Source organism: Cupressus sempervirens, chromosome 5, assembly GCF_028749045.1.
Source record: "Cupressus sempervirens isolate cs-2001-9-10 chromosome 5, ASM2874904v1, whole genome shotgun sequence".
Classification (NCBI taxonomy): domain Eukaryota; kingdom Viridiplantae; phylum Streptophyta; class Pinopsida; order Cupressales; family Cupressaceae; genus Cupressus; species Cupressus sempervirens.
Window position 1 is genome coordinate 919,124,443 of NC_143122.1, and position 27,738 is coordinate 919,152,180.

The window sequence follows — 27,738 nt, forward strand, 5'->3', positions numbered from 1 at the left end:
TTTCTATTCTAACAAAGTTTTTAAGAATTATTTTTCATAAATTTTGTTCTTTAAAAATACATAACTAAATGATACCTATAATTTTAAACTTTCTTTTATTATCAAGCAATAAGAAATTATTTGGCCATAAGTCTATTCTCAAAAGATGCATAACAACAATACAATAATATTGATCAATTAATATAACATGAAAAATAGTATAATCTAAAATTTTATATATTAAAAATGATCTATCTATTAAAAAGATTACTACTCATTAATAAAAATTAATGTATCATGCATTATAAATATATAAATTAATTATAATTGTACATGTGTATCTATGTTTATTTAACTAAACTTGGATGTTTGATAAACTATATAATGGATTGGTTTCAATTCAATTTTCTATTTCTTAAAAAAACAACTCCTATTTTTATTTAAGAGTTTCCTTAAAGTATTAGATTTAAATTGCTAACCTCAAATCCATCTACTTTTATTTAATAGTACAATAATAGTTCATAGGACCTATAGCATATAATTAGTTGAATAAAAATTATTCTACTTTTGTTGAAAATCTTAATAATAGTTTGTAGGAGCTATAATTGATATAAATCTCATCTACTTTTATTTAACATCATGATAATAGTTCACATGACCCATACTATATAATTTGTTGATCTAAAATCTATCTACTACTCTTCAACATGATGATGATAGTTCATAGAATGCAACACTTATATAAAGATTTAAAATCTTACAAGATCAAATCTAAAAACAACGTTCAACCCATCTACTACTACATTTTTTATTCCTGCTAAAATATTTTGAATATTAATTTAACTAAATCATAATTTTATACTAATATATTTCTCGAGAACAAATTATTTATTTAAATAAATTTTAAAAATTGTAAAACATATAATTATAAAAAATTGCAAATAATTATTATTATTAATCCACATAGTAAATAAATCTAAACAAATTTAAAAGGTTTTCTAATATCAATAATTTGAGAGCATATTTCAATTTTAACAATATAACATGAAAAATAGTATAATCTAAAATTTTATATATTAAAATTGATCTATCTATTAAAAAGATTACTACTCATTAATAAAAATTAAAAATTAAACATATAATTATAAAAATTGCAAACAATTACCATTATTAATGTTATTTTAAAATAGCTTTGTAATGTAATTTTAATAATAGATAGAGGAATATAATCATTGATTCAAATAATCTAATGAAGAAGTCAGATTAATTAATACTATAATATCTAAATTCTAAAAATCTAATGTTTTGAATGAAGAGAAAGAAATATAAAGAAATTTGCAATTGAGTAGAATTTCTAATTTAACAAAGTTTCTAAGAAAATTTAAGGAAACTATGCAGATTTCAAAATAGGAAAAAACTGCACAATAAAAGTTTCTAAAATGAAAGAAATACAAATCTACAATGTTTCTAATTGAGAAGAATTTCTATTCTATCAAAGTTTCCAAGAAAAATTAAGGAAATTATAGAGCTTTGAAAATAAGAAAAAATAACACAATAAAAGTTTCAAAAATAGAAGAAATCAAAACACATAAACATACATACTCAGAATAATGATCCTGTTGCTCAATCCAATGTTGAATAGAAATCATAATATTGATCCTGTTACTCAATCCAATGTTGAATAGAAATTAGAATATTGATCCTATTGTTCAATACAATGTTGAATAAAAAAGAAAATAAGCTCTTGCCATATATAATGTTGATGTGTGATGGTTCAACTTCAAAGAATTGAAAACATGTAATGCGTATAATTGGACCATAAGGCAAGACATTTGGTTTTCTTTTCATAACAGATTATTGGCTTTCTTCTTGCTTGAGTGAATGATGAAGAAATATATTTAGAAACATCTAAATGTGTCTTCACACTGTCAGCAATAAATTGTTATTTGATGACGACCCAACTGGACCTGACTTTTGCAATTACGGACTCGCAGGACGCGTGTTTAGTGTTTGGAAATATCGAAGCGTTCAAACCAAAAATACAGTGTGGTTAATGAGGGAATGGGAAGCGTCAGTGTTAAGCATTGCTGGTCAAGTCTGAATGGAATTTCAATAAAGGACGTGGTATAACTATTCAACTACCTGTCAAATTTTTTCAAAATGTTAGATTGTTTACAACAAAATGTGCTCCCATTGTAGAAGCCTCTTGGCTTAATTAACGCCTCTTAGAGAAAACAAATTGACGAGACATTAAAATACTATACGAAAAAATGGATGTCTATGATATCCAGCATTTGTGGACCATGCCTATTTGCCTCGAAAAAGACTGAACTCATTGAACGTCACAACAAGAACCCCTGAGAGTTTCAACCTGTTCGATGTTTTTCGTTCGTAATGGCCAAAGGCATTCCACGAAAATTTTTGTAGTGGATGACATTGAAAATATTTCGTGGAATGCCTTTGGCCATTATGAATGAAAAACATTGAACAAGTGTAAACTCTCGGAGCTTCTTGTTGTGACGTTCCACTAGTTCAGTGTTTTTCGAGGCAAATAGGCATGGTCCACAAATGCTGGATATCATAGACATCCATTTTTTCGTATAGTATTTTAATGCCTTGTCAGTTTTTTTTCTCTAAGAGGCATTAATTAAGCCAAGAGGCTTCTACAATGGGAGCACATTTTGTTGTAAACAATCTAATATTGTGAAACAAATTGACAGGTAGTTGAATAGTTATACCACGTCCTTTATTGAAATTCCATTCGGACTTGACTAGAAATGCTTAACACTGATGCTTCCCATTCCCTCATTAACCACACTGTATTTTTGGTACGAACGCTTCGATATTTCCAAACACTAAACACGCGTCCTGCGAGTCCATAATTGCAAACGTCAGGTCCAGTCGAGTCGTCATCAAATAACAGTTTATTGCTGATAGTGTGAAGACACATTTAGACGTTTCTAAATATATTTCTTCATCATTCACTCGAGCAAGAAGAAAGCCAATAATCTGTTATGACAAGAAAACCAAATGTCTTACCTTATGCTCCATTTTTACACGTTACATGTTTTCAATTCTTTGAAGTTTAACCATCACACATCAACATTATATATGGCAAGAGCCTATTTTCTTTTTTATTCAACATTGTATTGAACAACAGGATCAATATTATGATTTCTATTCAACATTGGATTGAGTAACAGGATCAATATTATGATTTCTATTCAACATTGGATTGAGCAACAGGATCATTATTCTGAGTATGTATGTTTATGTGTTTTGATTTCTTCTATTTTTGAAACTTTTATTCTGTTGTTTTTTCTTATTTTCAAAGCTCTATAATTTCCTTAATTTTTCTTAGAAACTTTGATAGAATAGAAATTCTTCTCAATTAGAAACATTGTAGATTTGTATTTCTTCCATTTTAGAAACTTTTATTGTGTAGTTTTTTCCTATTTTGAAATCTGCATAGTTTCCCTAAGTTTTCTTAGAAACTTTGTTATATTAGAAATTCTACTCAATTGCAGATTTCTTTCTATTTCTTTCTCTTCATTCAAAACATTAGATTTTTAGAATTTAGATATTATAGTATTAATTAATCTGACTTCTTCATTAGATTATTTGAATCAATGATTATATTCCTCTATCTATTATTAAAATTACATTACAAAGCTATTTTAAAATAACATTAATAATGGTAATTGTTTGCAATTTCACAATTAGTAATGGAATATCAAATGAGAAGCCCATGTATTTCACAATTAGTTTGTACTGTGTTACAATATCCACAAGAATTTCCACCAAGAATTATACGTTGCTTGATATCATTGCATATAGAGCATGACATTATTGGAACTATTACACTGTTGCCAGCCTATGAATATGTTTTTGCTACTATTCTTGATTTCCTCTTCATGCCCTCTCGACTCCACATGTCATATACAGGCTTGTTTCTCTTCACAAGAGTGCACATATACTTACAAGTCAAGCATGTTAAATACTCCTATTGTCTGAGACTGTAAAGCTTAACACATAGAAAATAATATTTATTTACAATATGTGTAATTCTAGTTTCTATGATATTAAAATTTCCATTAGAAGTCCTACTGATTCCATTTGTCCTTCCTCATTAATACAACTAAATTGGTATGCCCCTAAGCTTCCATTAACATTTGCAAGAACCATGCGATCTTGAACAACACTATAGCCATGATTGTTGTCAAGTCTTCCCTCATTTTACATGTTATCACAAGTACCTACAAGTAAATTTTCATCCAATTTAAAGTTCAATGCTGTATGCATTATCTTCAATTCCATTCCTAGACTTCTTAAGATGTCCTTATGATGCACCTGCATCATAACTTCATGAATCATTTCTATATTTGATGTTTTTTCCATGCTTATTGTCCAATTTTTTTAATAATTTGAATCATTATGCTAAGATGGGAGCTCTAATTCTGTAAAAAAGTAGGCTCCATCAAGATCAAAAAAAGCTTTTAAAGTAATAGCATAGAAGAAACTAAAGAAAAGAAAAGAATTCTTGTAAGTAAAAGGATCCTAGCAACCTGTGCAAAGGAGAAGAAAATACATGTCAATTGAATTACAAGAACTTAATCATTGATAATGAGGACAATTTTTCCATAGAAAGTCAAATTATGATATTGCTAAGAGGGTTTTACAATATAATCATTTGTTAATAAAGAAGGCAAATTTTAAATTCTAGAAAAATGGAGAAAGATTTAAGTTAGAGGCCTTTCCTTATAGACGATCATATTATGATTTATGATGAATCCATAAAGGCTAGATTTCTTTTCTTCTCTTAATATATATCGATAGAGAAATCTAGAAACCCCTTGGATCCATGTATTTGGGGTCCCATTATAGGAAAAAATAGGAGATAGAATAGTAGCCCATATGGTTGCTCCATATGCTGGAAAGATCATGCTCTTTCGTAGGAAACTCGTGTCCAAAGGTTTCAAAAGAATGTGTAAAACATTTAATGTTCTTTTACATTAAAAAATGCATTTTATGGTCCTAAAACAACTTAATAGGTCATTTTTGATATGTACTCATTTTCTTTTTGCTTATTTGTATGACAGTTAAACACAGTAGGCTGATTGTATGTTATCATTGGCTGGCCCATCTTGTCCATAGTTAGAGAAGCTTATTTTATTGTTGTGAATCCACTGCATGTTGTGTAGGGGGAATGATAATGTCAAAATCTTTGGTAGGCCAAAATGGAATCATCCGACCAACTGCAAGAAATGCTTAACTTCTATGTGTTTTCTAGGAAATGCCGAATCATAAAATTAGTTAGTTATCTAGAGAGAACAAACTAACGAGGCATTTAACAATTTGTAGAAACAAATCGACTTATATACTATCCACCGTCTTGTGCACCATGCCCGCCTGCCTTCATAAAGACTGAAATGGAATATCAAACGAGAAGCCCATGTATTTTACAATTATTTTGTACTTCGTTAGAATATCCACAAGGATTTCCACCAAGAATTATACGTTGCTTGATATCAAAAAGAGTTTTCTTGGGCTCTGATCCCTACGTCCATGAAGAGCTCGATGAAATTTGCGGGCCGTCCAAGGTCCATCCCGACTAACCAATTGGCAGGTCCTAATCCTGTAAGATAATAATGAAGAGAGAGGCCTATGTGTTCGTTCCTATCTCGAAATGGAATCGGTTGAACAATTGCAATAGCCTTCTTCCCATGAAAGGTACTACAAAATATAATTGCTAACAAATTACCCTTAGAGACCCTCTAAATCACATATTAGGATGGCTAAATTCACTCACCCTCCACGGGCCTTCCTTTTCTTAACCTATGTTGCTCTTTTCCTATTATCATCGCATGTAGGAAACGTTACTTTTAGCTTCCCTCCTCTAACAGGTATAGAAAGGAAAAATGATGCCACATATCAATAGAGTAATCAAGGAGCCCTGCAGCTTACATGAAATGAAGCATCAGGGAACCTTAAGAATAGTTTCGGCTGGGCATATTATACTGACCGTATTCCGCTATGGAATAGGTCTACTAGGGCTCTGGCCAATTTTTCAACTTACTTTCAATTCAATATTGATCTGAACAACGAAATATACGATAATCATGGAGATGGACTTGCGCTCTTCATGGCACCATTCAAACTGGAACCACCAGAGGACGCTTATGGTGGATTTCTTGGCTTGTTTAATGAGGAAAGCTTTAAACAATCATCTTATCAGATGGTTGCTGTGGAGTTTGATACATACAACAACGATTGGGATCTTGATGACAATCATGTTGGGATCAACGTCAATAACATTTTTTCGAAGTTGATTTTTCCGCTCAATACATCTAGTCTATTCAATCGCTCTACAAACCAAAATCTCACAAACGCGACATGGGATGCCTGGGTGGATTATGACGGTGTAGAAAAGGTTCTACACTTCTTTCTCTGGTATAATTCTTCTAAACCCAAAATCCCTCTATTTAACCACACAATAGATCTGAGCAACTGTCCACCAGAGTACATCAAGATTGGCTTCTCGGCTGCCATTGGAGAGTACACAGAGACACACATAGTAAAAGTTTGGAATTTTACTTCTAAATATTCATGGGAAGTCGGACCTCCTGGTGAATTACTTAGAAATGGCAATGCAAATAGATTTTCTGTGAAAGTTTATTTGATATGCGTGTTCTTCATTATTGTGGTCCTATGTGGCTTCATAGTTGTTCGCTGGTGGCAGTATTTCAGAAAAAGGGGAAGAGAAGGTAAGGCTAGGGAAGAGAGCGATCCAGAGCTCGACGAATGCTGTTCTCATTGCCCCCGAAGCTTTTCCTACGCCGAGCTCAGTGCCGCGACAAGAAATTTTTGCGAGAAAGAAAATCTTGGACAAGGCGGCTTCGACAGCGTTTACAAAGGAATCCTGCCCGGCACAGGGGACGCGTTGGCTGTGAAAAGAATAGCTCAAGGATTGAGACAAGGAAGAAAGGAGTATGTCTCCGAAGTTCAAACAATCAGCAGGTTGAGACACCGTAATCTTGTGCGGCTTTTAGGATGGTGCCACGAAAAGGGAGAGTTACTTCTGGTCTACGAGTACTCTCCAAATGGGAATCGGGATAAACACATTTTTGGGGAACAGGAGAATACGCTTGATTGGAGCCGAAGATATAGTATTGCCTATGATATTGCCTCTGCTCTTGTTTATCTCCACGGAGAGTGGGACCAGCGTGTCGTTCATCGAGACGTGAAGGCAAGCAACGTAATGTTGGATTTTGATTTCAATGCCAAGTTGGGTGATTTTGGTTTGGCAAGACTGATGGAATGTGACTAGGAGGATTCCCATACGACCATGGTTGCGGGCACGGGGGTATGTTGCTCTAGAGTGCTACATAATAGGGAAAACCAGTCCAGAAGCTGATGTGTACAGCTTTTGGGAGGTTACACTAGAAATTGCCTGCGGGAGGCGGCCGATTGATCACAGCCTTGAAGAACACAATTGTTTCCCTTTTCTTGTCAACATCTATTGCATACTGGACCTTCTCATGTACGGACCACTTTCATTTGTAGATAGCATTCCTGAAAAATATAACACATCTGTGGCATTTTCAAGCTATCCAGTTGTTGTCGAAACTTCATTTGAGATCTATAGAAATTATCCTTAAGAAATATAGTTGGGTTTTGTATATTTTCTCTGTTGCCTTATCCGCCTAAATTTATCCTATTTTGGCTTGTAGGATGAGGTGTTTCAGGAACACGCTCTGTTGTTCTTGAATTTTCATTCTGGTGACTCATTTCCACAAATACAGGTAATGCTTGATTGTACCTCTCACTTGATTCAAAATCAACTTCATGTCTCCCTTGTGTTTCAAAATGAGATACTTCATCGGATGTTCGTTGACGAGTAATTCTATCCCTATTTTGTAATTCGAATTCTTGTATTAGCAATCCTACCCTTCTTCTAGCATAATTTAGTCGTCAGACTTCATTTTTCCTTCTTCTTTCTTCTTCTCTTTCAGCTTGTGTCATTTGTTCTTGTCGTCGTCTACGATACTCTCTCTGGTATTCTCTCTGGTATGCTCTTTGTTGCTCCATTTGGTATTGTCTTCTTTCTTGATCCGATTGGAAATTCATACTTGATTTATAAATTTGTAACCAAACATTAAAAAAATAGTAGATTTAGTAAATTATTTTTTATAAAATTGGTTTAAAATATCACATTAATTTAGTGGCATTGTACTTTAGATAAGATAGATATTTATTCATTTCTAATTAATAGTTTAACAATTCACAAATACATATAGGAGGAACAATTTTGTGTAGATAAGATCTACAAATATACTAAATACCAAATAGTCTTGTATGTATAATACTAAATTTATTTAAGACAAAGAAAAAATAACATACGTTCATCAAAATTGATAAGTCGAACAAACAAATTAATAAAAAAAATGATAATGTCAAATAATATGACTCCTAGATTCCATTATAGTGATGCAAAAACATGTGGAATTCATCAGTGAGGAAAAGGTTATTTTCGCCATCCATGTGCTCTTCATCATAGCAGATGTCTTTCATAAATTCAAAGAACTCAAATGATTTCTTCCATGCGTCATGAATTTCCTTTGTATATTGTCCCATCTAAAAGATTTGAGAATCTTGGACACCTTGAACATGAAAGCTCGCATTATGAATTTCATCTGTAATTTTTTTACAAGACTCAGAAATGATTGTTCCCAATCTATCCAAATAAGTTTGAACAATTTGGCTTGATTGCACCATGTCGTTTGGAAGAAGTGAGCTTGTGATAGTGTTCTCATAATTATTTTGTTGAGCATCCATAGTTAATTGTTTTCTGATATCTATAATGTAAGGATAAAAAATGGTCAGTATCAAAATGACAAGAATTAAGCTATGCATATATAGCAATAAATTGGTATTTGAAAGATAAGAAGATTTGTTTGATTCTTTCTTATTGACATAATTCTACGCATTTAATTTCTTTTAACAAAAAACTTATATCTTCTTAATATTACTTATATAATTTTCTAATCTTTGATTTAAAAATTTAATAGTAAAACCTAACTTCAAATATTAAGGAGAAAATAGATAACATTTCATGAAATTTTGTTTTTTATTTTCTTCATATTTTGATAAACGTTAAAATTGAGATTTATAAGTAGAATAAAATTTATAAAAATTAAAAGACATTCTTAAATATAAAATTTAAATTTCCTGATGCATCATTTCATTTAAATGTGTATTAATCTTTCAAACTTAGTTGATATATCTAATTGAACTTTTTCTAATCTATTTTAATATAAGATTGAAATTTATAAATTTGAGAAAATTTGAACAAAATGTTAGAGATTATATCAAGGCCTAAGACCTACTTCTTACATACATAACAAGACAAGGTAGAGACCATGTAGTTTCTTACCTGCATCATGAACTTCATGAATCATTTCTACATTTGATGTTTTCTCCATGCTTAATGTCCAATTTTTGTTATAATTTGAATCATTGTGTTAAGATGGGAGCTCTAATTTTGTAAAAGTGTAGGCTCCATCAAGATCAACAAAAGATTTTAAAGTAATAGCATAGAAGAAACTAAAGAAAAGAAATGAATTCTTGTAAATAAAAGGATCCTAGCAACCTGTGCAAAGGAGAAGAATATACATGTCAATTGAATTACAAGAACGTAATCATTGATAATGAGGACAATTTTTCCATAGAAAGTCAAATTATGATATTGCTAAGAGGGTTTTACAATATAATCATTTGTTAATAAAGAAGGAAAATTTTAAATTCTAGAAAAATTGAGAAAGATTTAAGTTAGAGGCCTTTCCTTATAGATGATCATATTATGATTTATGATGAATCCATAAAGGCTAGATTTCTTTTCTTCTCTTAATATATATCGATAGAGAAATCTAGAAACCCCTTGGATCCATGTATTTGGGGTCCCATTAGAGGAAAAAATAGGAGATAGAATAGTAGCCCATATGGTTGCTCCATATGCTAGAAAAACCATGCTCTTTCGTAGGAAACTCGTGTCCAAAGGTTTCAAAAGAATGTGTAACACATTTAATGTTCTTTTACATTAAAAAATGCATTTTATGGTCCTAAAACAACTTAATAGGTCATTTCTGATATGTACTTATGTTCTTCTTGCTTATTTGTATGACTATTAAACACAGTAGGATGATTGTATGTTATCATTGGCTGGCCCATCTTGTCCATTGTTAGAGAAGCTTATTTTATTGTTGTGAATCCACTGCGTTTTGTGTAGGGGGAATGATAACAAAACCAAGTAGAAAGAAAGATCTACTTTATATTATGCTATTAGTCAAATATCTATTTTTAAAATTGGCATAGATATGCTATTTTATAAGTTTGGACATCTTAAAGTGACACAAAATTTTTTGAAGATGAGGTAGAAAAGACATCAATTGCTAAGAAAGATTTGGAGAATCAGCATAGAATGCTTGGATCAATGTATTGCCCAAAAAAGCATGACACAAGAGATTATATCAAGGCCTAGGACCTACTTGTTACATACATCACAAGACAAGGTAGAGACCATGTAGTTTCTATTCTAACAAAGTTTTTAAGAATTGTTTTTTCATAAATTTTGTTCTTTAAAAATACATAGCTAAATGATACCTATAATTTTAAACTTTCTTTTATTATCAAGCAATAAAAAATTATTTTCCCATATGTCTATTCTCAAAAGATGCATAACAACAATACAATAATATTGATCAATCAATATAACATGAAAAATAGTATAATCTAAAATTTTATATATTAAAAATGATCTATCTATTAAAAAGATTACTACTGATTAATAAAAATTAATGTATCATGCATTATAAATATATAAATTAATTATAATTGTACGTGTGTATCTATGTTTATTTATCTAAACTTGGATGTTTGATAAACTATATAATGGATTGGTTTCAAATCAATTTTCTATTTCTTAAAAAAACAACTCCTATTTTTATTAAAGAGTTTCCTTAAAGTATAAGATTTAAATTGCTTCATGATGTATAATGAGCTTATCTAAATTATTCTACTACTATTTAATATCATGATATTAGTTGATAAAACCTATAATAGTACAATTAGCTAATCTCAAATCCATCTACTTTTATTTAGTAGTACAATAATAGTTCATAGGACCTATAGCATATAATTAGTTGATTTAAAATTCTTCTACCTTTGTTGAAAATTTTAATAATAGTTTGTAGGAGCTATAATTGATATAAATCTCATCTACTTTTATTTAACATCATGATAATAGTTCACATGACCCATACTATATAATTAGTTGATCTAAAATCTATCTACTACTATTCAACATGATGATGATAGTTCATAGATTGCAACACTTATATAAAGATTTAAAATCTTGCAAGGTCAAATCTAAAAACAACATTGAACCCATCTACTACTACATTTTTTATTCTTGTTAAAATATTTTGAATATTAATTTTACTAAATCATAATTTTATACTAATATATTTCTCGAGAAAAAATTATTTATTTAAATAAATTTTAAAAATTGTAAAACATATAATTTGACATAGATCCTTGATTCTTGATTTTGCCTTCCAATGGCTTCCATTAATCATTTTGATTAAGATAGTCTTCCATTTGCATCTTCCATAACTGAAATTTCTACCCTTAAACCTATCAACCCTTAGCTTACCCTTGTCTTCCATCACTCCCACTCAACCGTGAGACTTTCCTACATAGGATAAGTGAAAAACAACCTAAATTTGATACCACTTGTTAGGATTAAACCTTAGATAGAAATAAAAATTACATGCAAATATAACCAATAATAGAAAATAATAGATCACATAGAAAAGAACACAAGACAACAAGATTTAAAGTGGTGCACTCAATCCCTAGGCTATGTCCACCAAATAGAAAGTTTGATATTATTACAATCTAGTGATTACAACTTGATTATAATCTCCAATCCCTTACAAATCAATACTGCCACAAGAACCAATTTTGCATCACCACAATGAAATAATCCCTAACCCTAGGCCCTTTTATACAAGTATTTTTATGCCACTTTAAGGTTACAATATGTCCACCATATGTTAGCCATACATCAACCACAAAATCTGCCACAACCCAATTTGTTTTTTCTAGGTGCTACCCCAAACCCCAAAGAATTTATTAAGTATGTCTAGTACTTCCTTGATCATTCACCACAAACTAACAAGATCAACCCTTACAAAGATTACAAAATTTTCCTTTATAGTTCAGGCATAACTAAGATATTTCTAATCAAGTTACTCCACAACTACTATCTTAAATGATCAGAGAATAATCATAGAGTTCTAGAAAAATCAGGTCGAATGTTTTTTTTACTCGCGACTACAACTAGTTGTGAAAATCTGTCGTCGAGCCCTCTACATTTCACGACTAGCCTTGTCAATTTAGACTATATCAAATTGAAGTGGGAATCTAGAATGGAAATTTCATGTTATAAATCTGTGTTTGGAAAAAATAAAAAACATAATTAATTTTGTTTTATAATTTATATTGGCTTTCTTTCTTGTCATTTCTTCAGTATATATGCAAAAGTTTTACCTAGTTCAATTATGCAAGAGGCTCCTAAGCAGATTTCGAATATGAGATGCATGTACACCTTTTTTGACAACACTTGATCTTACAAAATTGCCACACGATCAAATGCTAAAAATTCAGCTATAACAACATATAGTTGTCACAACAATGCTTTCCCAAAAGCTATTGTTGATTTATTAGCATTACAAATAATTAAAAAATTCACATGCTAATATGCTATTATAAAGATTGAAATAAAACTTTTACATTAGAAGATAATCAAGATTAATTTTTAAAAGAGAGGAGAAGAGAGGGAAGTTGAAGAGAGATAGAGAAATATATATGTATATGTCAATGAAAAAGAGGGAGAGCGAAGAAAATAGATAGATAAAAACAAGATAATGAGGCAGAGGGAAAAATAAATTAAGAAGTAATATGTAGAAATAGATAAGTAAAATATATTCATGAAAACTATCAAATATGTAATAAATAGAACTATAATAATATTGTATAGTAAAATAAATAAAAGATAAATTCTAACATTTAAAATTTAAAAAAAACAAATTACAAAAAAATAATATTTTGATATTAAAATATTCTAGATATTTGTAATAAGATTTTTTATTTTAAATAATTATTGATTACTCAATGTATATTTTTGTTATTACTTTATTTTTTTAAATGTGTTACTAAGTTCAATTATAACTAATTTATTTTTTATTAATTAAATTTTACAATTCATAGTAGTTTGTAAAGTATTAAGTTTATTAAATTTTACAAAATTGTGTCACCAATCTCTACAATTCTTGTGACATATTTGTATAATAGAGATTGTGTTTGTGGAGACTTTTGTAGATTATAATCTCATTTTCCTCTAGTGTAAATAATAGAGAAATAGATATGGAAATGGAACAAAAGAAGTTGAGGAATGAAAAATCATGGATCTAATAAGAGTATGCACCATGTGATATCACTTCTTATAATTTGAACTAAATCAAACAATATAATTTTTTATTTCATCTCATTTTTGTTTGGTAAGGAATATATTTCTTAAACTTTTTAAATTTAAAATAATTAGTTTAAAATAATATATTCATATAAATGTAAAGAACAATTATTTATTTTGCTATTAATTTGCTTCATTTAAAAATTTAAAAAAAAATCTAATACACAATATGCAAAAAAAAAAAACTAGTCTCGAGTTAAGAACAACAACTAACAAGTGTCATATAGTGGCTTGTATTTGTCACATTGTTTAATTAACTAGAATAGTAAAAGAATTTTTTTTAGAGTAATACAAAAATTTGAATGATACTAACAAAAATAATTGCATTTGATTGGTTGATATAGAAAATATTAATTAAAATCATTTAGGTCCATAGATAGTTTTTTGACTATTTTGGTTATAATTTTTTGAAATTTAATTTATACATTTTAGTTTTAGAATGTGTTGGAAGTATCAAGTAGAAAGTCTAAATTGAGTTATTCTCAAATTTTGAATACGGTAAAATCTTTGTGCAAAAATGAATTCAATTAAAATAATGAGATTTCAAGGTGTAGGTTTGAAAACTTCAAACAGAAGTTAATTGTGTAGAGAGAAGTACTCAAGGATTATAGTTTTCTTGATATCTGCTACAATTGTACAAAACTTCTAGTTTTGATATACAAAGGTATAGTAGTTTACTTGGCACAACATGTGCTCTTTTGGTCAAATTGCTATTGTCATTTTAATATTCTTGTTGAAAATAATTAAATATTAAAAGAAAGTAATGAATTTTTAGTTTTCATCCTTACATAGTTTTTTCACTATTTTTATTATAATTTTTTAGATTTTAATTTATAAATTTTAATTGTAGAATGTGTTAGAAGTATCAAGTACAAAGTCTAAATTAAGTTAGTCTGAAATTTTGACTATGCTAAAATCTTTTTGCAAAAAATGAATTGGATTAAAATAATGAGATTTCAAGGTATAGGTTTCAAAACTCACATGGAATTAAATTGTGTAGAGAGAAGTTCTCAAGGATTATAGCTTTCTTGATATCTACTATATGTGTACAAAACTTGTACTTTTGATATACAAAGATATAGTAGTTTACTTGCCATAACATGTCCTCTTTTCATCAAATTGTCATTGTCAATTTAATAGTCTTGTTGAAAAAAATTAAATATTAAAAGAAAGTAACAATTTTTTTTTATAGAATCAACTTTCTTACTTAAAGATTTCACCCACATAAAGATAAATGAACTAAAAATGAAAAGAAGTTATAAATAATATTAATAAAAATAAAATTATTTATCAATTTTTACATTAAAAAATACTTTTAAATATTGAATTGAAACAAACCAATCAAAAAAATTGGAAGATTTGCATTTGTCACTATTACTATCATATGAAATCATAACATTGAAATTTTAACACCTTACAACCTTAAATTCAAAATCTCAATTAAAAACCTTGAATTACTAATAATAGTAGCCAACTTGTTATATAGCTCCACTATTCAATCATTATGCTTTAAAAGATTAGAATAAAAATCTATAGTTGGTAAGTCTTTTATAAACTGCTAAGGTGGATAAACTTAGTAGGTAACCCTCAAAATGAGGAGGAACTAGATTTGAAGTTTCTATTCTTGAAAACTAAGCATGTAGTTATAATAAGTTGAATTCATACAAATTATACATCTCAAGTCCTTTTCAAACCATTAGTTTCTATTACACTTAATTGTATTTTAGTGTATAAATCTTTTAATTAAATTGAGAATTTATTAAACATGTTTTATATGGTTGATATATATATATATATATATTTTAGACTGCAAGAATCGGTGCAACACGAACCCCCTATAAATTGTAGTGCGCCTAGTAAACTTTTTAACATGATCGGTAGCGCTGGCGCGACACACCCACCGGTACCACGAGGATAGGGGAGACTAGAACCTGTGACCAACCCCCTACAATAGGGAAGATTTAGCCAACCAAGCTAGGGCCCCTGCCATTATATGGTTGATATTTTAATATATATGTGCATCCTAAAATATTTGTGTACAATATGAGTAGTGCTTCCTTCAAATTGGCTCCTATAAGATCCAATATAAATGAACCAAATAAATTAACATAAAATACTTTTAATAATTTTAAAACATAAAATTTCACATTTAAACATTAGTCAAATTAAAAATGAAAATAAAATAAAAATAATTACATTTGATTTGCTGAAACTAGGACTAACTGATTGAATAGTGTATTGCCTAGATCAAATACAATAATAAAGACCAAACTAAATTAATCTTGTTTGTTTATGTTTATATAAATACATATCATGTGATTTAATAATTAATAAACCATGTGTAAATTCATGGGTATGAAATGAAACATTGAAGAACATAAATTTGTGATTGAAGAAACACTTAGCTTACAATTATTAGTTCCTGTCAAAGCTGGGATACTAGTGTTTTTGCTTAATCCAAACTCTTTTTCAGCCGGCCAATGAAATTTAACAATTTTATTGCTTGTTGATAATAAGCTAAAGTTACATTATTAAAATTTATTTAAATAATTCAAATATTAGTATTTATCTGCAATCCAATTGGAAGCCAAGGGAAAAGGCAATGAGAAAATTAGTTCATTTAAAATGTTTAAATAAAGAAAAATTAAAATGACACTCGTGAGACAATGACATATGTTTGAGAAGTTTACTATATATTTATGCTATAGTGTATCTATAATGGCTTCATTGACTACATTAAGTGAAAATTAATACTAAAAGATTTAGCTTGATTTCTCTAGCTCATACATTTAGTGATTATTAAATAAATTTGTTCCAAGATCATCCTTTATCCATTTTGTATCAGAATTATGAGGCGTTCTAACACCAAATTTTCTATCATATTCTCCACATTTATGTGTTTCTTGATTGAGGCTAATGCAATTAGCGCATCAATATTGTTTCAGATTTTCCCTCTTATTTTGTAGGTTGAAATATGTTTTCATTGATAGATTTTATTGGTAATTGAGATAATTTTGTTTCTGGTCTAACTTGAAATTCATTTCTTGCAAGACATTTTTCCACTAATGTCGACATTCATCACTGGATGACTTATACCAGTCAAAGTTTTCTCTGCAACAGATCAACAGGAATCAGTTCACTTAATTATTCGTCAATATAATTGCTAAATTGAACCCAATGTATCTTTTATTCTAGAAACTTCGTAAAATTTACTTGTGAATAAAAAGTCAAAACTACACTTGAGAGCACTCAGTGAATCTTTTTGAATTGAGTTCTCAAAGTTTTGTTTTATATTTCATGAGAGCATTGCCCAAAGAAAAAATTTGCAGAGCTTTTTGTTCCTAAAGTGAAAAATAACATATATAGTACTCAGCTCTCATAAAAATAATTTCTCTGACCTCACATGGCCATATAGTTTATTCTTGTGTATAAATTTATCCTCTATCATGAATAATATACCTGGTTTATTTTTGGTTCTTTGGATTTCCAAATGAATTTTTTCTAGGGAATATTTCCTTCTTTCTTTATTTTTTATTCTTTGATGATAACCGCTTTGAAACGAATAGGAGATCAATAATCAGGCACAATCATTGCATATGGTTTGAACAATCAGTTGCTAAAAATCACAATGTTGATGATATCTAAAAATAAAATCAACATTTTCAATCTCTAATACAGAATGAAAGCGATCAACGTAGGTGACTCGAAGGTCCTATTTGGCCACATGAAGAGGGGCTTCGATGCGCTCGTAATGTGTTCATATCAAGTTAGAAACTATAAAAGGTATTAGGTTAATGATGGGTTTAATGTAAAGATTTATCACTTATCATAAAAAGAAAAAACTAATAATATGTTTCAAACATTTTTACTTTTATTTTTGTTAGGGCTTGAAAACCTAGTACTGTATAAATTGCTCCCTTGTAGCTCTATATAAAAAGATAATTTCTTAGATTCATAGAGATAGAAGCAATAAAAAATTTAGGAAATTGTAGGAAAGCACATGAAAAGTTACCTTACATGCCTAATTTTGACACAAAAATTGTTCCAATTTTTTTTTCCTGTATTGCTTGGAATATTTCTACTGCTCAGACGAAAAATAACAAGATGTTCCATTCACCACTCAAATGGTACAAAAGACCATTGGCATGAATCCATTTTAGCAATGTAATATTTAAAGATAATGGTTGTAGATCGCCTTTTACAATGGTATATCTAGTGAAATTAAAATAGATATTTCAATAATCTCACATATTCCATTGTAATACCATTTTCTGAACCCAACAAAGAGATGCTGTGGAGACCATCCAGATTCTCAGTGCAAATTTCACAATTCCTTGATGAGTTGAAGACGTTGGCAGCGAAGACAAAACTCTACTGGATTTCTTTGCAACACTTGATAAGTTTCATTTGATTTCGAAATCCTGGTGCACTTGCCTAGATTTCGAGATTCATCCCCCAGAATTGCTTGCCCAATATCTGAATTTGGATGATCATGATCCATTCAGATAATACCCTTAGGTTTGTAATGTATTTTGAGTAGTGACGTTGGATAGGTTAATATGAGAATTGAGATTTAAATCTTCCTCGAAGCTAATCCCAGTCTCTTTATCAAGGAAGAATTCTCTTTCCTGGAAGATCATTACAAAAGAGAGAAGTAAATGCCTGAAAAGAATAAAATAACAAGCCTAAAATATGTATGTGCACCCATAACTTGTGCATGTGAATCCATGAATACTAATAGCATACTATGCTTAATTATCATCTTTTCAGACTATCATTTTGTGAATTGTCAGAACAACGGTTGATTTTATTTCATTCAACTTGAGAAATTCTGAACATGTTACCTCCATGAACCATGTCTATATAGCAACATCTAACTTTCACTTGATTTCTGTTGAGGGACTCTGTTCACTTACTGAATCCATTTGCTCCAGCTGCGATATCAAATTGCCAAGTGGCTTCCTGGCTTTGCCTAAATGACACTTAGCCATCTTTGCAAAAAAGCACGTAGTTGCATTGAAGATCTCCACATGTTAGTGTGGACTCCACGTAGGGGCTATGTGGCTTCTTGTAGAGTCTAAAAAAATCAGCAACTCATTTAAGGTATAGAATTAAAAAATATAATTAATCTTGTTTATCATATCAGGGGATTGCTTTTGGATGGTTTGGTTTCTTGTGTTTTCTTGAAGGCTCGGCTAGAAATAAATTATGAATTCAAATAATTTTATTGAATGTCATCAATACAAATTTTTTCTAAAGAACTTCACATTGACTAAAAACCAAGCTTTGGTAAACTAGGCATTATCAATTTCAATTGTCGAAAAAATAAAATATAATATCACTATTTTCAACTAAAATCTTAGCATTTATTTAGGTTTAATCATAAATAAATTAATATACATCCTCAAATTAATGTAAAGTTGTTTAATTTTATAATTTAATTTGATTAATTGATTTTATTTCAATGATATGTATTCATATGGCATACTTTGGTTATGTCATATTACTTTTTATAAAATTGATTACTAATATATATATATATATATATATATATATATATATTTATTTATATATATATGTGTGTGTGTATGTGTGTGTATGTATATATATATATATATACACACACATATATAAATATATAAATATATATATGAATATATAAATATATATATATATATATGAATATATAAATATATATATATATGAATTTATATATGTATGTATGTATATATGTATATATATATACATATCTATATATACATATATATACATACATATACATATATATATTTATATATTTATATATATATGTATATATATATATGTATGTCTATATATATATATATATGTATGTATATATGTATATATATGTATGTATATATGTATGTATATATGTATATATATGTGTATATATACATATATATACATATATAGATATATGTATACATATATATACATATATACATATATACATATATGTATACATACATACATACATACATACATACATATATATATATATATAACATCAACAACAACATTTTAAAATAATTGAATATCAAATTTTACTTTAAATTGATTTTAATATATGTTAATATTAACTATGTTTTAAACTTTTCTATACATATCAATTTTAATAACATCAACAACTATTTTTATTTTCATTTAATTATTTATTAATTTAATAAGCTTACATTTTTATTACAAAATTTATAAATTAATATTTAAATATTTAATTAACTTTTTGATATTAATATTTGAACTTTTAATTTTTCATGTAATTTAATTTTAATTTAAAATATTTTGATTGAAGAAAAAAATAATTTATAATCATTTATAATTTATTTTTTAATATATTTCAATTATTGATAATCTAGAATAGTTAACTTGGTCACGCATAACTTTGGCAACATCTACCATTTCCATTATTTCTAGTTCATCAATAGTATCAATTGACAATGCAGCATTGTCCAAAGCTTTGATTATATGTGAGCACGATTCTCAGATTATTCGTTTACATTTATCTAAATCAATCTCTAAGAAATTATTTGAGGTTATGTAAGTAGCAGGACTCCTAACAATGATATTTGACTCTCCAATAGAAGAATCCATAGCTCAAATGATATGCTGCAAAATTTTAAACAAATATCAATAAAAATAAATATAAAACCATTATAAGATATAATCAAATACAGAACACACAAATTAAATGTAGCAGTTATACTTAAATATAGACCAAATGAAGTCAATACAAATAAAGTTTAGTTCACTAATTTTAAAATTATGAAACAAAACCAAATTAATATTGAATGATAATTAGCATAAGTAAATTATATTCATTAATTTTTTTCCTTCAAATTATATAATGAATCTTTTATTTAATAGTTTAAATAAAGAAAAGTTATCCATAATATTGTCATCAAATATTAAGAGACATTGAAGCAAAAGTAAATATAATTTGTAAACATAAAGTGATATCAATGAATGAATCAGTACAATAATTAATTAAAACATAAGTAGAATTAGTTAAGATATAATTATTACTTAATACATCATTACAATTAATTAAGATCTATAAAAATAAAATATCATGAAAAAAAGATAGGATTTCTCAAAATAGAATAAATTAAAATGAAGAAAGTTATTTTTATCATTTATCATTGTATAATAGAGACATTTTTAAAACACGGAATATAGTAGGAGGTGTTACAAACAAAATACTAATGTGTTCAAAAAGATTTTTAGAGACACAACATTTAAGAATAACATATCACATCAACTATCTTCAAGGCACTTAAAGTCTATTTTCTTCATCCTTGCGTTTTGAAATTTGTCTACCCTTTTTCATTTTCTCATAACGATCATATGTGAAAGGAGGCATTATTCTCAAACACTGGAGAGATTTTACATGTGAAACTGCCACAAATGTCAATCCTGCTCTTTCTCTTGGTCATATATCAATTGTTGTTTTAGGAAGAGTCAATCCCTAAGATTTGTGAATAGTCAATGCCCATGCCAACCTCAATGGCAGTTGAAGTGTTCTACCCTTCTGTATTGGTGGTATTGGAATTATCTTTGGATTATGATCTTTGAATGGTAACCCTAAATAACCATCAAACTCAACCATCACATATGTTGGAGGCTCAGGTGGAGCACTACCTTGCTTGTAGACAATTTTTTGAATGTATCCAAGAGCCCCATTTACAAGACTAGCCTCTATGCATACATTTAAAGTTAGCATGACCCTTGAATCCATACATATTAACAACTCTAGATCAAGCTCATCATTTGAACAGTCATCTATTGTATTAATAGTACCTGCTTTTGGTGCAACACAACGTGCAACGAGATGCTTCAATGAATGTAGCATTTTTTTATTATGAGCATGAACATTTTCATTTGTTGAGAACAAATGAACATCATTATCAAATTCAAAATTTGTTGCAACATCTATGTTGATAGGGGTCCTTGACATTAGCAACCTCCAATCATCAATTTGTGGGTTTGCATCTCTTAGATTCATCAAAATTTGTCAAAATCTTTGTTGGTCAATATCTCCCCCATCTTGTCTAAATATCTTATCTAATGTGACAACAATCTTGAATTCTTTCCATAGCAACTTTGTGCCCCCATTTTTGTCATATGCTGCTCTATCATTGACAGGAGGCAACTAACCCAAATCACCCACCAATATTATAGATACACCTAAAATACAATTGACGAAAATAATTATTTTAAAAACTATGTATTAATTCATAAATTTGATTCAAATATAGTATATTTCACACATGAGTTAGCTATTCATGATGCAAAAATAGAATCTTTACCTCCAAAGCTTATATGTGCAAATTGTGGGAATTCTTGGTGCAATCGTGAATCTATATTTTCCAACATGTTTTGACCAATGAAGCTCATTTCATCAATCAAAATATATTTTATATGTCAAATTTCTTCTTGAAAACTTGTGAGTCTTGCTCCTTCCAATTGAGAAAAATCTCTTTTTGGTATCTTCAATTTTGAATGAATTGTAGAAGCTCCTACATTGAATGCTGCAACTCCTATTGGTGCAAGTAATAGAAGTGTAGAATGGGATGGCATTGCCACATTTTGAAGAGATTGACTAATGGCGCCAATTAGATATGATTTTCCTGTTCATGTTATTCCTTGAATTATCAAAAATAATGGTTCTGCATTTTGATTTCTTTGGTAGTGCGTCATGATTATGTTGACTACCTCTTTTTGTTTCTCACCAAAGGTCATGTAGTTTATGCATTGAGGAATTTCATCATAGATAAGGCACCCATGATTCTTCATGTTACTTATGAAATTGATTTCTCTGGAAGTGTACTCTTCTCCTTGATAATCAATAGACCAATTTGTTTTTCTATCAACATCTCTTCTCCCCAACATGTCTATTTCTAAGCAATGTATATTTTAACCCTGGTGCAACCTAGATATAATCTCTCATTCATGTTTTGTAGTATTTCTATGGACATCTTCATTTTCTTCAATTTCATAATCATTTGGGTTTTCAACATTTTCTCCAGACATTATACATTGAACATGCCAAGGGTTGTAAGTGAATGTCTCCCAACTTTGTATGATAGAGGCATCATCATGACCAATATCCCGTTCAATATCACAGAGTGGCTTGTAGAGAAGTAACTCTGATAAACAAAACTCAATCCATTTACTTGATTCACTTGAAGGGATAGATACAAACGTAGGAAATACTCTAACAATTGCAGCTTTTCCCGTAGGCTTCCATTTGTTGTCTCTTTTTCTCTTAGGATTATATATCCATTATCTAGCTACATTAATTAATGTAACACCTTCCATACATAATGGCCTTTTTTTATAACCATCAATGAAAGATTTTGTTTGTTCTTTATTAATCTCTTCATCATTTTCATTTTCATTATTTAGAGTTGCAGGTTTGAACATCTCAAGTGAGACATTTAGATTGACAAATCTTCTACTACACTCCACTAATGGAAGCTCCAATAACATATGGAAAGTTTCTTGAGTACCAATGTCTCATTCTACAATTGTCTTAGTTAGAAGCCTCCTATATGCCCATGCTACTAAATCATCTGGATTTTTCATATTGGATAGACGCATCAACATTTGCTGGTATGTTTCTGAGCTTTTCTCTACTTTTGTTGCATACTTGGCAATATATTTTATGACAACATGTTTGGAAAGAACAGGTTGCCAATCTATACTTGCTCTCCATAATTGTAGTATGTGGCGATTATGTGAACTGACTCTATCATAATTTCTCATTGGTTCAAATTTCTTTTCCCCTGTTTCCATGTCTTCATATAATTTTGATCCCTCCAGGTTTAATGGCCAAGGAGCATTATACCTACACTCCATGTAAGAAATATTATATTAAGCTCTATCATTTTGTAGTAATTATTTATATATATTTAGTAAATATTCATTGGGATGAAATAATTACCTGCAAACCATCTTTCCCTTTTTTCGTAGGCATGCACCCTCCTTAAAAATCGTGTGTCGCTCCACACAATTTAATATTTCCTCATAGTCATGGTCCAAATCCACCTCTGCAAGCTGTCTTGTGTTTTTGAGACATGGATGTTGTTGAAAATTGACCAATGCCTACAATTGAAGGTAAGAAAAGATAAGTACACTAATTAATATCACATTACATGAATATATATAAATTGATTAATGTGCTTGTATATTTCATTGATGAGGATCATTTCTATGGTTCCATGCATGAACAATGGAGTGAAAATTTCTTTCAGCACTTCTTCTTTCCTCCTCATTTGAACAGTAAATTTTATCCACATCAGGTGCTCCTTCAATCTATATGAATCCATGTATGTGCGGGGACCCCGTATGTTGCCATTCATATCTACACCAAAAGTCCTTGACATTCATTCCCTTTTCTAGAATCTCTTTTCTAAAGATTGAGTTTATTAATTGCATATAGTGTGCAACTATGTGAGGATAGTCAATAATATTTTGTCTTCTCCAATTCTAAGGTTCTTGTGGATCAGTTGGCATTGTTCCTAGCATAAGTGAATGCAAATTAGGCCAATACATATTTGTTGCACTTAATGTGAAAAATATTGTAGGAGTACCAATTTGATGAAGCAAATTTGTCAATTTTGCACAAGATTTAGTCCAATATGACCGTGTTCCCCTTAATGATGTGCCAATTTATTTTCTAGATTGGAGTGGGGTGTGTTTTTCATATGTTGTCGCAACTCATGGATGGTAATGGGCATGTCTTTAAAGTTTCTTTTCACAAACACTGACGATGAGTTTTGTGCATGATGTCTCATTATCATGTTGAATACAAAATATCTAAATCTGGGATGTTTGCCAAAACGATGATCCCTATAACGCATCAGATGTTTCACAAATTTGTGAAGATAAACCTACCACAACCATGGCTCTAACCAATCACAACTTCCAACAGGAAACAATGTTGGAAATGCCATATCAAGTAATCCTAATGTCACATATTCATTAATGGGAGATACACCTATACTTGGCCAATATATCAATGATGTTGGATTCACATCAGGGTTATTGACCCATTCACGAATAAGTTCCATTTCTTTTTGGGCATTAGGTGTTCTTGAAGCCATTGATGTTGTATGATCTACTATATTTCCTTCATCCGACTCCATGACTAGACCAACAAAAATAATCTCATTTACATTTGAATCAAATTCCATATAGACTGTCTTTAATTTGGCAAAGATATTTTCATCTGCATTTCTAGGTAGACCATTGAGAGAATTTTCATTAATTTGGATATCTGAATAAAATTTATCATGCTCTACTTTGTATTTGAGTGCTTTGTAGACACAATCCCTATTCACGGTAAAGTTATAGTTTGTTCCACATTGATCTCTTCGTCGAACAATAATAATTGGCAAATTATCTATTGTGTGTGGCAGTATATTGGAAACATGTTCTATATTTTGTGGGAAACTTATTTTATGCCCTTTATATTTATATTGACCGCCTGTTGCATGTGTAACTTGAAGTATGGGGCTGACACATGCAATTAGCATTTCCTCAACTTGGGTCAAGTTCGCAAGCTCCTCAGGTTGCGGCCCTAGATCTATATTATTTAAAGCTGAAAATCTATTGTTTCCCTTTTCTTGTCAACATCTATTGCATACTGGACCTTCTAATGTACGGACCACTTTCATTCGTAGATAGCATTCTTGACAAATATAACACATCTGTGGCATTTTCAAGCTATCCAGTTGTTGTCGAAACTGCATTTGGGATCTATAGAAATTATCCTTAAGAAATACAGTTGGGTTTTGTATATTTTCTCTGTTGCCTTGTCCACCTAAATTTATCCTATTTTTGCTTGTGGGATGAGGTGCTTCAGGAACACGCTCTGTTGTTCTTGAATTTTCATTCTGGTGACTCATTTCCACAAATACAGGTAATGCTTGATTGTACCTCTCACTTGATTCAAAATCAACTTCATGTCTCCCTTGTGTTTCAAAATGAGATACTTCATCGAATGTTCATTGATGAGTAATTCTATCCCTATTTTGTAATTCCAATTCTTGTATTAGCAATCCTGTGCTTCTTCTAGCATAATTTAATCATTGGACTTCATTTTTCCTTCTTCTTTCTTCTTCTCTTTTAGCTTGTGCCATTTGTTCTTGTCGTCGTCTACGATACTCTCTCTGGTATTCTCTCTGGTATGCTCTTTCTTGCTCCATTTGGTATTGTCTTCTTTCTTGATCCGATTGGAAATTCATACTTGATTTATTCATTTCTATGAAATAAATTTGTAACCAAACATTAAAAAAATAATAGATTTAGTAAATTATTTTTTATAAAATTGGTTTAAAATATCACATTAATTTAGTGGCATTGCAGTTTAGATAAGATAGATATTTATTCATTTCTAATTAATAGTTTAACAATTCACAAATACATATAGGACGAACTTTTATATAGTCTTGTATGTATAATACTAAATTTATTTAAGACAAAGGAAAAATAACATACATTCATCAAAATTTATAAGTCGAATAGAAAAATTTATTAAAAAAATTGATAATGTCAAATAATATGACTCCTAGATTTCATTATAGTGATGCAAAAACATGTGGAATTCATTTTCTCGAAGTTCATTTCCTGATGACAATCATGTTGGGATCGACGTCAATAGCATTTTCTCGAAGTTCATTTTTTCGCTCAATACATCTAGTCTACTTAATCGCTCTGCACACCAAAATCTCACAAACGCGACATGGGATGCCTGGGTGGATTATGACGGTGTAGAAAAGGTTCTACACTTCTTTCTCTGGTATAATTCTTCTAAACCCAAAATCCCTCTATTTAACCACACAATAGATCTGAGCAACTGTCTACCAGAGTACATCAAGATTGGCTTCTCGGTTGCCACTGGAGAGTACACAGAGACACACACCATAAAAGTTTGGAATTTTACTTCTAAATATTCGTGGGAAGTCAAACCTCCTGGTGAATTACTTAGAAATGGCAATGCAAACAGATTTTTTGTGAAAGTTTATTTGATATGTGTGTTCTTCATTGTTGCGGTCCTATGTGGCTTCATAGTTGTTCGCTGGTGGCAGTATTTCAGAAAAATGGGAAGAGAAGGTAAGGCTAGGGAAGAGAGCGATCTAGAGCTGGACGAATGCTGTTCTCATGGCCCCCGAGGCTTTTCCTATGCCAGGCTCATTGCCGCGACAGGAAATTTCTACGAGAAAGAAAAGCTTAGACAAGGCAGCTTCAGCAGCGTTTACAAAGGAATGCTGCCCGACACCGGGGAGGTGCTGGCTGTGAAAAGAATAGCTCAAGGATCGAGACAAGGAAGAAAGGAGTATGTCTTCGAAGTTCAAAGAATCAGCAGGTTGAGACACCGTAATCTTTTGCAGCTTTTAGGATGGTGCCACGAAAATGAAGAGTTACTTCTAGTCTACGAGTACTTGCCAAATGGGAGTCTGGATAAACACATTTTTGGGGAAGAGGAGGATACGCTGGATTGGAACCAAAGATATAGTATCACCTGTGACATTGCCTCTGCTCTTGTTTATCTCCACGAAGAGTCGGACCAGCGTGTCGTTCATCGAGACATGAAGGCAAGCAACGTAATGTTGGATTCTGATTTCAATGCCAAGTTGGGTGATTTTGGTTTGGTGAGACTGATGGAACGTGACCAGGATTCTTCCCATATGACAATGGTGGCCGAAAAGCGGGGGTATGTTTCTCCAGAGTGCTACATAACAGGGAAAACCAGTCCAGAAGCTGACGTGTACAGCTTTGGGGCGGTTACACTAGAAATTGCCTGCGGAAGGTGGCCGATTGATTACAGCCTTGAAGAACACAATTGTTTCCCTATTCTTGTCAACATCTATTGCATATTGGACCTTCTGATGTATGGACCACTTTCATTCCTAGATAGAATTCCTAACAAATATAACACATCTATGGCATTTTATGTTGTTGTCGAAATTGCATTTGGGATCTATAGAAATTATCCTTAAGAAATACATTTGGGTTTTGTATATTTTCTCTGTTGCCTTGTCCACCTAAATTTATCCTATTTTGGCTTGTAGGATGAGGTGTTTCAGGAACACGCTCTGTTGTTCTTGAATTTTCATTCTGGTGACTCATTTCCACAAATACAG

General features: G+C 30.2%; 2 protein-coding genes across 2 annotated transcripts; both read left to right on the forward strand.

The window, feature by feature from the left end:
- The first annotated feature begins 1,891 nt into the window (after nucleotides 1–1,891).
- On the forward strand, nucleotides 1,892–7,637 carry LOC149558948 (L-type lectin-domain containing receptor kinase IX.1-like). Its single transcript, XM_089831151.1, has 4 exons — nucleotides 1,892–2,069; nucleotides 2,271–2,370; nucleotides 6,022–7,268; nucleotides 7,372–7,637. The coding sequence occupies exons 1-4, from the start codon at nucleotides 1,892–1,894 to the stop codon at nucleotides 7,635–7,637; spliced, it is 1,791 nt and encodes a 596-aa protein (XP_089687277.1).
- Nucleotides 7,638–26,190: 18,553 nt separating this feature from the next.
- On the forward strand, nucleotides 26,191–27,594 carry LOC149558949 (L-type lectin-domain containing receptor kinase S.4-like). Its single transcript, XM_089831152.1, has one exon. It carries the CDS (start codon nucleotides 26,191–26,193, stop codon nucleotides 27,592–27,594), a length of 1,404 nt encoding a protein of 467 aa, XP_089687278.1.
- The last annotated feature ends 144 nt before the right edge of the window (nucleotides 27,595–27,738 follow it).